Consider the following 14955-nt stretch of genomic DNA (forward strand, 5'->3'; position numbering starts at 1 on the left):
GCGACACGAATAAATATAAAACTTTAACAAAACTGATGGATATTACATAAATGTAAAAAACTTTAAATTAAACAGAAGACTAGGAGCGTTATTTGTAGAAAACTGGCGAAAGCACATTCAAAACTGTCACCCTTTCCGGGAATGAGAGAAAGGTAGAAAGGCGTGCGGCGAGTTCTTTCACACCAAGTGTCGCGTTGCGTCGCATGTGTTTTCACACAGAAAAAGTCGAAATTCGGTCTATGAAAGCGTGAGGGGGACAAGAGAAGAAAGGGACAAACCACAACGAACGGTTGAGCGGACAAAGAATAAAGAAAAGCGAGAGTTAGGATGGCGTTGAGGAGGGTGGGCGGGAGGATGGTAACTAGAGGGACGACAAGACAGGTTGTAACTCACAAATTTATTACTTTTCCCCGCGCTTCGAGTTATTTTATGCCAAAGACAAACCGGGCCCGTCCTGCTACAGCGAGGGGGAGACGACGACGGGAACGAATATCTCAGCTGCCTCGTCGCGCGCGTTTTTACGCCCGCGGGATATATTAGTGGATCGCTAATCCGCACGGATTTTACGGGGCGGCTGTGCATGCGAGAGCGCCGATGTCGCCTTCGTCGTTGTCGCCGGCGACGGTTGTGACAACGAAGACGACGACGGCGACGACGACTACAACGGCAAGGCACCGCGCAGCACCGTTTTCATTCCGTCCCATTTAGCCCCATCGACTCTCTTCGTCTCGATCCCATGACCTCGGCCATGCCCGAGTTTGCGCTCGGGCTAAGTCGACTTACGCCCTTTCGTCGATATCGCGATGTTACAGTGAACTCTCTGTCGGCCGACGTTGCGCTATCGAGTACTTTTGTATGACCGGAGTATTTCAGAATCGGCATAAAAATTGCTGCAGCCACAGCTCACAGGCGGTTTTTATAGAGCGATATAAGTATTATTTTGATAATATTGCAAAATTTTTTGCAATTTGTGGCATTTGAGATTTTTGCATCTGAGATAATTTATTGTAAGACAAGGATAAATAATTAATTACATTTTGGAAAGATGTGCAAACGAAATGCTGTTGCAATAACTATATTACTATTTATAATAGGCTATTATAATTAAAATTTCAATATGATTGAAATAATAACACTTATATGACTATCCTCTGTACGTATTACATATAAAAATATAGTGAAAATGCACTTTCGATGTTGTACAATAATTTTACGTGTTCGATGTAATTGAAAATTAATATTTGTCTGTAATACGCGAGTAAATAATACACTTTCGTTAATTTTTCGATATACGAGCGGGCATAATCCGGACCGTGATAACTATACACCGACGTTAAGCTGTGGAAACTATAAAAGCCATGGATTATGATTTAGGCCACTGTAGTCCGATCTCCGATACAAAATTAACAGCGTGCTGTTATTTCGACGCTGCTGCTTTCATCCCCGCAAGTTTTACTCGCGCGCAGTAATAAAGCTCGCGTCAATATACGCGGCGTCGATCACGAGATATTTAGCGAATTGACATTTCGGTGCTATTAATTTATTGCTGTAATCAAACGGGAATATCTCCAGCGCTCGGGTGATTTACATTTTCCGTGATGTCTATAACATGCATACATATAAATGTTAATTTCTATATTGCACATGCGAATAACTATGAAAAATATAAGATAAATGTCTTTGTCACATATCAGATATAAATATTAACAGGGTCTTGGTAATAGTTATTTACTTATATATGTTGCTCTATTTTTCTTTTAAATATAATTAGAAAAATATAATATGTTGTATTCTGGTGAAATTGTTAATATGTTTTTCAAAAAGACATTTTTTCACCGAGCGATGGATGATGATCAATGAGAAGGTAGTGCGCAAACATGAATAAATGACATGTGGTGCAAAAATTGTGGGTGTTTAGTGGACCATAGCGCGACATAACTCGACAACAAAGAAGATTACGAGGGTTAGTGAAATATGCGTATCACGCAGCTGCGAAGTGTCTGAAAAGTCACACGAAATTGCTCGATCGAAGTACATAATTCTCTTATGCTCCACTTTTATTAAGTTTAAGAATGCTAATACTAAAATAAAAATTCAGTATTTTAGTCCACGTTGCATAATAAAACAGTTCTCATCAAGTAAAAATGAAAATATATCTTCAGTTAAATCAAAGTTAAATTATGTAACTTTTCAATTAATTTCAAACCAATTATCTTTTCGAAATGATTTAATTCTCGATGAATGCGTTCTTATTCCCCAGGGAAAAGACACGAGTTCTTTTTTGACAGATGCATGTTTTTCTGAATTGGCGCGTTCTGAGAAAACCAAAATGTGTCACGTATAGGGGATAGTGTTTCTCAAATGACAGACGAGCGCAGCCGTGAGTTCAATAATTACTAAAGCAAGCGATCCTCGGAAGAGGAGGAACGTCGGCGTTACGTCAGGGGTTGAGGTACGACGGCATGGTGAGAGCACCTGCGGGCCCAGCAGCCTGCTCGGGCGAGAGAAAGTCCTAGTCTGCCGCTGGGTCTCCGCCCCTAATCTCCTAATCCTTGGCTTCCTTAGGAAGTCGTTTATTAGTCAGCCGGGCGCTATGCGTCGCCGGAGCAAAGTATTTTGTGTCCGGAGTCTTAAAATCGCTCCGCCTATAAATACATAAAGACACTCGTGCGACGTGTCACGTCATGGATATCGTTAAACGAGGTCTATGCGTCGGAAGGTATAGATTAAAAATGCGGAGATTATCTAATCGTCATCCTACATTTCTTTAGTATCACTAATTTAAGTAAATAGTGTTAAGTTTCATATTTATTAATATCAAAGATAGTTTTATAACTTTCGATGATATTAACAATTTATAGTTTTTTAAACGAGCTAATTGCAAGGCAATTTAAACAAATTATTTTAAAGAATCTAAAGAATATCTTTAAAAATCTATTTTCTTGTGATATTTTTACAACTTTTTATGATTTTAACAGTCTATGCCGTCTTTCGGATCACTTAATTGTGTATGGAATGTTTAAAGAAGATTTTAATTTTAAGATTGTCTTAAAGTGTTTTGTTCTATTATAAAAGAAGAAATCTTAAAATATTTTGTTTTATCATAAGAAAATATTGATTTTTATAGAAATCTCTATTGACCTACCTTCGACTATCAAAATCAAAATAATCGAAGTACGACTGATTGGTTTGTTTATCTATTGTGTGAAAACATTATGAGATACACAGTTTTATGGGTAAGGTTCGTTATCGCTTGTCCGTAATTTGTTTAGGCATGGAACTATGGATTAGACATATGAGTAACCCGAGAAAAAGTGGCTCCTTCGAAGCTACTTTGGGGGCGTGACCGATATATTTGGAAAAATTTGAGAGAGTGAAAGGTTCAGCGAGCTTTCAGACTGCCTGGCGCTCTTCAAAAACTCGAGAAAGGGCGGTCAGAAATTGAGAAGACCACGGAACGATTGAGAATAGATATCGCATTGCAAATGAGAAGTTATGAACAACACGGCTGTTGACGTATTTTTCCTTTCCAAATCAAATTCTCGAGAAAATCGTATCGTATTATCCTTCGAGGAAACTTTTTTGAAAATAGTCTGAATTGTTTCGACAATCATAATTTAATCGCAAATAAGCAATAATAAAAATTTCGAAAATATGAAATTCTAAGAATATAAATATACAGAATGCAGAAATAAATTGCGATATGATAAATAATTTCTTAAAATCGGAAATGATAGTATAAAAACACACACACACATTCCGACTCACTAATTGGCTCTGAAATATAATGCTGGCACTTGTTTTGATGATCATGACATTCGTTATGTCCGGCCACCGACCGATCGCTCGGTTCTCACACATCGGCACGCAGAGGAATTTTGTCGTTGAGACAACCCTCGGGAATGAGCCTACCCCAGCCGACGGCTGGAACCCACTGAGTACACAAAACCTCGTTGTTGAGGTAGATAGGGACCTGCCTTGCCGCAGCTGAGATAATGGGAAGGAAATCAGTTCATTTCTATGTTGATCCCACCAGTTCGGTCTCCGGCGCTTAAAGGATTGCCACGATTGGCTGGCTGATCGAGAAAATCGAACCGGAACATCAGCGCGACTCATCGAATGAACCCGATCGTGTTCACCGATCTAAAGAAGAAGCAATCGCGTAGAATGCAAAGATATATCCGCTAATTGTTCACTTATATGTCCAAAAATTAACATCAATACTTTGCCGTTCTAGTAAAATTTGTTTGAGTTATTAGTTTTTTTGAAATTTTTTAAAAGTGCGTGATTTCCAGCTATTTTGCAAGTCAATTTCTTTCATGCACAAATATGATATATTTTATACTTATACATAACTCGCATAGAATAAATCACAGCGATTGTTATTTGAAGTTCGAAAAATATAGGCTATAAATGCATTTCAATGAAACGGGCAGCCTCAAGAAATGTAATATCTCGCTTCTCTCGCAAATGCTCTTATTACATTCGGGAATTCCGAAAGTTCCGAGATTGTTGCATGACAAAGTTTATCCCGCATGCAGAAATCTCGATCTGCGGGAACCGCGGATCAATTTCGTGTGTAAACGCCTATAAGTTTGCGGCGAGGAGACTTTTGCGGACGCATTCCCCGGGGAGGTTAGAGGCTAGCCGAGCAATTTGTCAACACCATTAGGCCGGAGGGGGCACCGAGGGTTTGACTTTGGCGCATCTGCTAGTCGGATCGTAAGGCCGCGCGATAATAAAGGGGTAGTTAATGACTAGCCGGGGGGTTACACAGATCGGAGCAGACCGTATGCCGTTCTGTTGACAAAATATTGGGCCTTGCCGTCGGCGGAGTGGAGTTAACAGATTTCCCGTGGCGATTCTTCTCGCCGAATTTTCGCTCACAATCTCGATTCGATCGCCAGATTGGACGTCGCTATTTCCGCGTCATCATTTTCATTAGAGGGCGGCGTTGCTTTTATCGCGGTCGACGCTGGCATTAATTTTCATCGATGTGCCGATATTAATAGAGCTCGCGTAATCCCGTCGCGATATTAATGACAATAATATGTGGGGTAGCGTTTCCGATAGAAATTTTAATTCGTCCGCGGCCGCTTCGAATTTGTCAATGTCGTATTTGTTAGCAGATCAGGCGCGACGAGTAATATGTAACGCGAAAGTGAGCCCGAATAATAATAGAATGGTTGAAAATAATTGAGAGCTGCTAATGCTTTTATAACGTTGCGAGTAACATTTCTAAAATTTAATTTAAATTTTTATTCAATCGTTGCAGTAAGTTTTGTGCATAACAGTTTTATGAACGACGATGGCTGAAGTAAGCGATTTCGGTATTATTCCTTGACGCGGAATTTACGCTATTTACATGCGCAGAGCAACGCATGATCGTGGTTTATTGTTGGGAATGTGAGCGGAGAAAATTCGATGCATTCACTAGAAGGATGAAGCTCTCTTAAGAATATCTGGGTGCCGTCGGCGTCGACTCTAGGAGTGAAACTGAAACGGGGATAGGTAGGATGCCATTGGAATAAGATCGGGTTTAGCCGCAGTGTCGGGTTCGAGCCCCGGATAAGTCTACCTTATCCCGATAAGCCGGTGAGTTAATGAATCACAAAACAGGTGGTGGCACTGCCACCCGAGAAGATCGTCTTCGTCCTCTGACAATTGCGACTGAATTCGTCCGCTGTCGAATGACACTACTTTACGACGAACGTTATGAAACTCAGCTTCAACTCGTCTGTCCCGGCAAACATTCTCTCAACAGTTTCGACCGAGATTTCGAAACGCGAAGAGTATTAAGCATCTCTGCGCGAAGGAAATCTGAGTGATTATAATCTGATGATAATTGAATGAAATTTGTTTGTACTGAATGGGACCTCTTAAAAATTATAATAAGAGAACATGAGAGAGATCGATGCAATATGATTAACAAATTTTCTTTCTTAACATGGAAGAATAATGTTTGATAATCTAAGACAGAAAAATAATATATATTTATGCCAAACCTAGGAGAGTTTAATAATTTTAACTGAAATAACAGATAGTCTTTAAATTATTTATCTTTATGACAATAATAGATAGACGTATAATATGTAAAGAAACGCAAGTGTCTAATTTTTTGGTGGAAAATTGCTGCAGGCACTTTAATCATTACGTGAGCCCGAAATTTTATCTCGTATCGCAAGTAGAACAACACAACGGGAGCGGTTATCAAAGCTATACGTAAAATTTTATCTGAGTTGTCTGGTACTTGACAAAAATCAACGTTTTAAGCAGGAATCTCTTCTGATATTGCAAACGAAAAGAAAAAAAGAATCAAGCTCTGAAATTTTAGGCGACGTATAGAAGTCTCTTTGTTAATTTATTAATTTTAATTTCAAAAAGATTATTTATCAAACGATTACCATTGTTTAAAAGATTTGTGAGGCATATGATTATCATTTAACCGATAATTAATCGCGACAGGAATAACAATCATTCGGTTTTGATATTTCCTCTTGCAAGAGTGAGAATGTTTGCAGTGAATGCATTTAAATTACAAATTGTTCGATAAGAGCGCAATGGGTGGGACGTGATATATTAAATTTTGCTTCCTTATCGAGTTTTATCAACGACGAGGTGTAATTGAATATTTCAGATTGTGCGTCACGTCGGGATTCTCCGCAATCAATCGTACCGTTTTTTCGTCGAATTATTTTCATCAACCTTGATTATTTACTTGTCGCATGTTTATTTTTTCGTGACATTTGTCATGAATAAAGATTAATAAAGACAATTTTCTACTTTTGTGCAGTGTCATACATATCAATCTTGTTTTGCAACTGACACATTCGTGGAACACGCGATACGAGATTTTTGGCGGAGATGTACGATAATGCGAACTCTGCGGCGTTTGCGCGCGGTGCAAAGTCAGGAAAAATGTCGGGTACTTATCGCGCGAATAAATGAGGATCGATATTATCGCGAACAACAAAATCAAACGCGACAAGCCAGCTATAAGCGATTACAACGCGATAACTCGCGATGCGACTACGGTGGAAAAAAGCAAACTTCATATCTTGTCGGAATCGATACACAAAGGAACACGTCGATTGTAATTACCGAACTCATTCGTGAAGCCACTTTACCGTGACATTATCGCACTTAATCCTTTCATCACGATCTCAGGAAACGCTAGCGGTTCGCTTCATGCATTTTATGCAGCAATATTTCTATATAGTTCTATCGTAATTACATTGATTCTTAAAATAATATATTTATATATTGTATTGAAAATTCACATAATCTAATATATAATTTATCGCGTATGTAAGAAAAGATTAGAACTAATCTTGAGAAAGAATTTTTTTTATATTTTTAAACAACGACAAACACAATCTTAAACGCGAGAAAGTTTTTCTCTTTAGAAAATTATACAAATTATTTCCAAAAACGTTGTGCATGCGGTAAGATTTGATGATGAAGCAAGACTAATTATTTTTGTTAAATAATTTGATAAATTAAAACTTCTTTGATTCCATGTTTGTCACAGATAATTATTTTTCATTTTATCTTGCTGAATGATAATGAAATCTGATAATTAAAAAGTTGAAAAACGAAATGTATCTATAAGAATAGATATATATTAGTTTTCATAAAAATATCGAATATCATGATTGTCCATGGAATCCGCTAGATGATATATTATTAAATATGTCCCGTAATATTAATAATGGAATAATATTATATAAATAATGGCCCGTAAATCAATGAATGGATCGCGTTAAGCTCGTCATGTCACGATTTGCGCCGCGGAGCCTGATGTCTTTAGTATTGTGAACGACTCACCACGTTTAAGTTTCTCCAGCGGCTCGTGGTGCAGCTGGTGGCTGGAATTGTGCAGCATTGAGGTGTCGTGATGCGAATTGCCGTGTAGATCGTGATGATGCATCGCGCCCTGAAGATGGTCGCCGTGCAGGCCGGCCATCGACGCGGTCGCCGCGACCGCGTGCTGATGATGCTGCACCGAGAGGCCGCTCGTCGGCCCGATCACGAGATCCTGAAGACACAAATCCGCGTTGCCGCCGCCACCGCCGCCGCCTCCGCCGCCACCGCCGCCGCCCCCGGCGAGTTCGAGGCTCCCCCCGGCCCCGCCGCCCCGCTCCATACTATAGAAGGTTAACGTCGTGTTGACTGTTCCTTACGACTTGTATATGATCAACCTGGCCCGCGAGAGGCCACGAATTAGCGCGATCACGCCCGTTTCCTCGCCACTTCCTCCTAGGAACACATTCAAGCGTCTTCCCTGTTTCGCAGATCGGATTGTTAGCGAAAATCTGCGTAATAATTTTCCGATGATCTTGACTAGTTGGAAATATGAAGTAGTTTTATTTTTTTCAAAGTTCACTAACTGTCACAGGAGTTTTGGCTTCCGTCGAAGTGTCCGTCGGCTAAAAATCCAGTGTACAATAATTAATCAATGCAAAATATCGATAACGAAATTGATGAATTCTTTTCGACATAGGTTTGTGAGGAACAAACGTGATTTATGCGATTTCTCCTGAGACTGTCACGGTGCGTTCGCCATACCGTCGGCACTCTTCCGTTCGCACTGCGATTTTTCTAGCGTCGGAAACGAAATACGCACGGCACATGCCATCGGTGTCCGAGACGGAAATCCGTGGACGGTCGCGGATTCATGCAATAACGCCGAAAAGGTAGCGTGAAACTTACGTGGATAACGCGCGCGGAGGACTGATAAATCAGATAACCGTCGTTTCCACGTCGTCGCGTTACGTAAGGAAAAGCGGAGAGTTATAAAATTTGTCGCTTAAGTAGGTTAAAATATCAGCACTATCATTCTCACATCTTCTACTTGAGTGAATATCTTTCGTTCTTTTAACTCTTTCTCGTCTTTCGGGCTTTTATTACGGTTTTTTTCGCACTTGAATCAATCGTTACAATTTATTCATAGTTTTCCGCAATTTGCACAGTTCACGCTTTTACGCATGAGTTTTTCGTGTCCGTGGAGCAAGTTCGTTCGCGATTCGGAGTCACAGTTAAATTAGTGAACAGGAAGGACGTAATCATTGATTTGATGTAGTATCCTTAGCACTACGCCGACCACCACTCTCGCCATCCACTTCTCTCTTCAGCGGGATGAAGAATCAACCAAGAACCACGAAGAATCAACATCCACCGACTTCTGTCACTGATGAGAGTCGCGCCGATGATTTGACGGAGAGATGCGACACCTCCGCGACAACACGACCTGTACTATCACCACTTCCGAGTTCTGCTACCTCGTCTTCCACTCCGGAACTCTACTGCGTGTTTACACGCAGATTTGGCACGACGGGGGCCTCCTACCCGCGACCGTCGTCGGACGGCGCGGCCGCGGCCGCGGGCGACGACGTCGGCGTCGTCGCCGTCGTCGTCGGCACGAGCGCGTCGACGACGATGATGATGATCGCGCAGCACTCGTCACTACTCGCACCTCTGCCCTTAACGTACGTCAAAGCGCGGAGCGGGACACGGCGATAGAGGAAAATATAAGAAGGCGGCGGCGGTGCCGCCGGTCGCAGCGGTGTATCCCGATTTTCCCGCCGGTGGATGGAACGCGTAGTGGCTACCGCCGCGTAAGTCGGTTGGTAGGTGGGTCCGCCAGGCTTAGCCGGTTGAGCCTTTCGGACTGCCTGACGGCTTAAGTCTCTAAGTCGGTAAGCCGAGCGGATCTAGTGGTCTTGGCTGGTGCACTGGCTGCCTGCTAGCTTGCCTGCCTAGCTGCCTGCCTGCCTGGTTGCCTGCCTGCCTTCCTTGCTTGCCGGGCGGCCTGCCTGACTGTCTGACTGCGCCTCTCCCTCCGGCTCGCTCGCTCTTACTCCCCTCCATCCGTTGATTCTCTCTTCGCTGCCACGTCCGGAGCAGACTCCCCACCTAGCGCGTCTCGCTCGTGCTCGCGGCATCGCTTGCTCTCCCCTTGGCACGATCTCTCACGCCTGTGCTCGCGCCGCCGCTCGCTCCTTTCCTCCCTCGAATCGCCCAACCCCGAACGGGTCTCTCTCCGCGCCGTGCGTTCGCGATTCGTACCCTCTCGCTTCAATCGTCTACGCGTCCTTGTCCACGTAGCGCGAGTTCTCGCCCGCTACCTCGCGATCTCTTACGCCGTCGTCTTGTCCCTCCTCCGCACTCCCTCCAGTCAACCCCTCCACAACGTCTTTCTCTCACACAGCATCCCTTCTTCCAGAATCGCACAGCGTTCCTTTCTCTCCGCATCTCGTTTCCGACGCGATCTCTAACATCAGATTTCTGTCTCGTATGCGAGATTCGGTCCGTAGCAACGGCAACCCCTGCGGTGTCCGTTGTTCATCATCGCTTTCTTTATGTGTTCTTTATCCGCGGCCATCTCACATTTTTCGCTACGATCTTTCGCGTCTCTTTACGCGGCATAGATACTCGAATCGGTCACACCAGTTAACGCGCGGTGTCACCGACGCGCAACCCCTTCCGGTCCATCCCTACTTTCGGATTCGAACCCCACCTTTGACCCCGTATTGCCCCTCCTACGGTGGTGACGGTGGTCGGCGTGCTTACCCCTTCGAGCGAACGCACACGCACACGTGGTGTTTTCTCTCTTCCCTTCTCTTGGACTAGCGAGGGCGATCTTGCCGTACTACGACGATTATCGTTTGTTGTTTCTCCCGGTCGGGCTCGTACCGCCTTGACCACGCAAGATCGCGATTCACCGTCAGTAGAGTAGTCTCGGCGATTACCCTTCGCCTTCGTACAGTACACGCCGCTATATCTCCGTTTGTTTACCTGAAAACTCATACGCGAATAAAACCGTGGAAGGGTACAGCCTGGATATCGCTATGCAGAAAGTCAATCTTGTCGCTACTCGCGAACGCGATTCGTAGAAAAGAAAGAAAAGAAGAAAAGAAAGCGGAAGGAAGTAACGTTAGAAAATATTACCACTTGTTGACGGCTTACAAATCATTCTCAACAATTATTTCTATAATTTTAAATCCATGATTCATTAATATGATAAAAATGATAGAAATCGAAACTGACGACAATTTGTAGACAATCGCGAATGATAATCGACGTTTTATTTAGTTGTTGATTATAAGTATTACGGTATTTTGAATATAATTGTGTTATCGATTTTTAATAACTTCAAAATTGCGCTTCATGAATCTGTTTGAAGTTGAAGTTGTGCTGAAAATCGGGACCGCTAGTACGCAGTTATCGCTCGTCTTATCAGTTGGAGTAAATATCGGCCTGTACTGACGTCTGGAGTCGTTTATATTGAACGTTCTATTCGATTCCGAGAGGTGTGCCTCGAATACAACTCTACTCAAGTTTACGACTCGTGCGTGCACGTCTGCGTGAGCAATCTCGAGGAAAAACGAATTTCCGACCGCCTGATCTACTGCCAAATGATACGATTGACCGTTGTCCGTACAATTTTCACAGCCGATTTATCGGAGAATTCATTGCATTGTCGTCGCGACGATATATATTTTTTTATATTCTCGATAAGAAGAGACGTTATTATATCAATCGAACATTAACAATACGCACTAGAATATCGTTGCATTGGAAATACTTCTGAATGCAACAGGCAATAAGCTTGTTTTTTTTTTTTTTTTACTAAGTATTTAGATATTACAAAGTCGAAGAGATAAATTCTTAAGTTATACTGTCTACATAGCGTACAAATTTCATACGCCTAAAATTTCGAGATAGAGAAGATAAGAAAAATTAATTATATGCGATAAACTTCCAGCTTCGGAAGCAACTTAGTTTCGAACGGCAAACTGTATTCAATTCTGTTCCTTCGCCATTTGTTACACGATATCGATTATTGTATAACAATAACCGAATAACCTACTCATTCCTCGGAGTTACTTCGGAGACATGACGGCACCCAATTCGCTCTTATCACGAAGAGCAAGGTCCGAAAGGGTCAGAGACGAAGTGGGCCGCGCGTGATCCTCGTAAGAGAATCGTCGCTAGTAAAGGGAAGCCGAGAACGTCGTGACTGGCGTCAAGAAGTTGTCACGCAACGGCACGGCGGGAGGAAGCATCTCCCGACAGGATATGTGGGGGAGGGAAAAAGACGAACGCGGGGAGAAACGGAAAGGAAAGCGGAAAGAGACGGAAAGTGGCTATCGGTGGTATAAAGGGCGTAGGGATGAGGAGGGACGCGGGTTCTAAAGCACTCGATGGAGGAGAGCGCGGCAGACGCGCGGAAAACGAAGAGCGCGATACGAAAACGGGGGTTGTAGCGGCAGTACATACGTCAAGCTAGGAACAGAGCGCCATACCGGGGATCCCCTAACGCCTCGGGGAAAGTAGAGGAGACAAATGACAAGATGGCCACGCCTACCGCGCGAACGGCGTGGGCGTTATTTGCCGGTGTGTGCGTGTGACTTCCCAGAGTTCAGAGCTAGAGTGGGAGCACCACATCGGCGCGACTCGACGACGGTCTGGTGGGACAGGAGAGAAAGAGAGAGACAGACGGACGGAGTGAGAGAGGGTGCGGGTTATGTACGTGGGACGCGGGCGCGGGATAGGACGTGTTCGCCAGGGTGTCTCCTGATTTTTGAAGCGACCGAATTATATGGACAACGTACTGCGAGTGCGACATCGTTCGTGACCGAAACGTGGAAGCCACCCTACCTCGGTAAATTAAAGTCGAAGATGATAGTCGGAGATGGTCACTGGCTCTGGGCGAAAATATAACGTCCAAGTCCGTGGTGAGGGAAATAATTTATGTCTTTTATCCTGTTGCATCGACGATGTCTTATGCCGGACATTTTACTTCCAACGATATTGGTATTCGATGGATCTATCGAATATCGATGTGTCTTATTTCATTAAAAACTGTAGGTGCGGTACATCAAGATATTATGGCCTTACACATCAAACGAAACGTGTTAACGAATAGAAATTTGCAATGCATTATTTTTATCCATCATAGATTTAATCGATAAAATTAAACTTACATAACATTTTACAATATTGATTATGCTAGTATTCTGTTTGTAACTAGAGAAGATATTGATGAACAGAAATTTGCAAAATCCGATGTCCAAATAAAATTTGGAAATGAATGCAACATGCCGTATCCAAATAGGTCTCTTCCACGCGACAGAGATGATCGGGAAAATCGGGCGTAATATACGTCCGGCCATAATTATTGTAATTCGATAATAATTGAAGGATTATGGATTATCTCTGTATATAGGAGAGCCGCGCGCGGCACGGCTTTGCGGCTGGCCTCAACGCCGAGGCTGTCGCACACGATTGCATCGACTATTCACTATTGGTCTCTCTCGATCGACATTCAACCCTGACTGCGATTCGACAATCGGCTCGTTCTACCGATGGTTAAACTTCGCGTAACGGCGTGATGTGTCGTCAATGCTGTTTTTCGTTAGCGCGAGATCGTTGCATACTTCAAAACTTGCACTTTTATAAACTGTTCATTGGGAAACAGTAAAAGTCATGTTTTAAAAACAGCGATATTTTTTTTTAACGTTCTATTTGTCAAACATGAACATGATATATAATGTCGCAAACATATATTAAATAAATATTTAATTATGTAAAGATTTTTAAATTCGAATTTACATAACTTTCAAAATTAACAAATCATATTCTAATAGCAACCTCTCGTTTCTGCTGTCAATGTATAAACATGTTTTGTAAAATCAGCAATGTTGAATTTACTTGTTTCTGTGAATCTTATCTTTTAGTTTTACGAGCCGCTAAAAACCGCATCTCGCATTACATAATTAACACTCGCAATTCTGACTAATTATTACTCTGCATCGTACGCAGCATTATTGTATGTACGTGCCATTTGCTCGATATCGGCAACAACCATAAACTAAGTTATTGCCGGGATGCCATAAAAGGATAAGATAGACATTTATCAGCTACGAGCGGTCGGTTGCTCGTTTTAACGACGAGAACTCAACTCGCGAGCACACATCCAACGTTAAATATTACCTGCCGGACGATTATTTCGCAACGTGACACAAAAAGCTCATTTAATCATATTATTCAAATTGCGTTACATATTGCAATTTGGAAAACATCCAATTGATACGCGCAAAAATATGTCTGGAAGCAAATCGTTTTCAAATAAGTAGAAAAAATGGTTTATTACATGTTTTCTAAACTTTTAATGATATCAAGATACTTTATATAACTTTATAAAGGATTTTTAAACAATTTTTGTATCTAAAAAATCATATTTCTTTATATTAATAGTTTATTTGATATTATTCCAATAGAAGAGGTATATGTGTCTCTTTATCTTATGCATCTTGTGCAAATAATTATAATTGTGAATTTTTATTGATTGTGCTTCATTGCCAAAATATTAACGTTGCATGTTATCTACTTATTTACTTCTTTTAGAGCAACACGATTTGTTCAAGATAATTTCTCTTCTGAAAAAGTATGGGATTATTTCAGGAAATGCCCACTTGATTTTTAATATTGTTTATTGGTGATCAGTTTTCGTATTGATAGATTGCTTTTTTTAGTATCTGCATTGTGATATTAACATCAAAATATTTTGATAACTGATTAATAATATCTTACACTTATTTGTAATGTTAATTATAAGTATCGGTTTTTATTAATTTATTGCTGCACACGATGTCCGTTCAATCTTTCAATTATCTATATTTTTCAAGATTATTTTTCTATATTAATTGTTTTAATTTTTGGAAACTTTTCTCACAAGATTCTGTGTTGTGCAGTTAATTTGAAGGCTTCCTTAACGCAATAGTAATTTGACATGTTTTCACTCTTTTAAAATTAATTTCAAAATTAGGAAAATTTAATTCAGTTTTACATAACTTTTTAACTTTAATATCCATTTTTTCAAATTTGTGAAAAGTCAGATAGATCACTGTTATGCTGCGAAATCTTTAATTCAAGCATTTTTAATTCTAA

At 41.5% G+C, this 14955-nt stretch overlaps 1 protein-coding gene and 1 long non-coding RNA gene across 3 annotated transcripts in view; one reads left to right on the forward strand and one right to left on the reverse strand.

Moving 5' to 3' along the window:
* Ptx1 (pituitary homeobox homolog Ptx1) overlaps window positions 1-10376 on the reverse strand; it is a 29062-nt gene extending 18686 nt beyond the window's left edge. For both annotated transcript variants that reach the window (XM_067358986.1, XM_012360889.2), the window contains exon 1: window positions 7831-10376. In XM_067358986.1, the coding sequence (XP_067215087.1) occupies window positions 7831-8146 (316 nt within the window). In that variant the 5' untranslated portion in view covers window positions 8147-10376. The remainder of the gene's footprint in view (window positions 1-7830) is intronic.
* Window positions 1-14955, forward strand: part of LOC137001045 (uncharacterized) — a 144799-nt gene that overhangs the window by 25980 nt on the left and 103864 nt on the right. The gene's annotated exons all lie outside the window — the stretch shown is intronic.

Source organism: Linepithema humile, chromosome 7 (genome assembly GCF_040581485.1).
Source record: "Linepithema humile isolate Giens D197 chromosome 7, Lhum_UNIL_v1.0, whole genome shotgun sequence".
NCBI lineage: Eukaryota > Metazoa > Arthropoda > Insecta > Hymenoptera > Formicidae > Linepithema > Linepithema humile.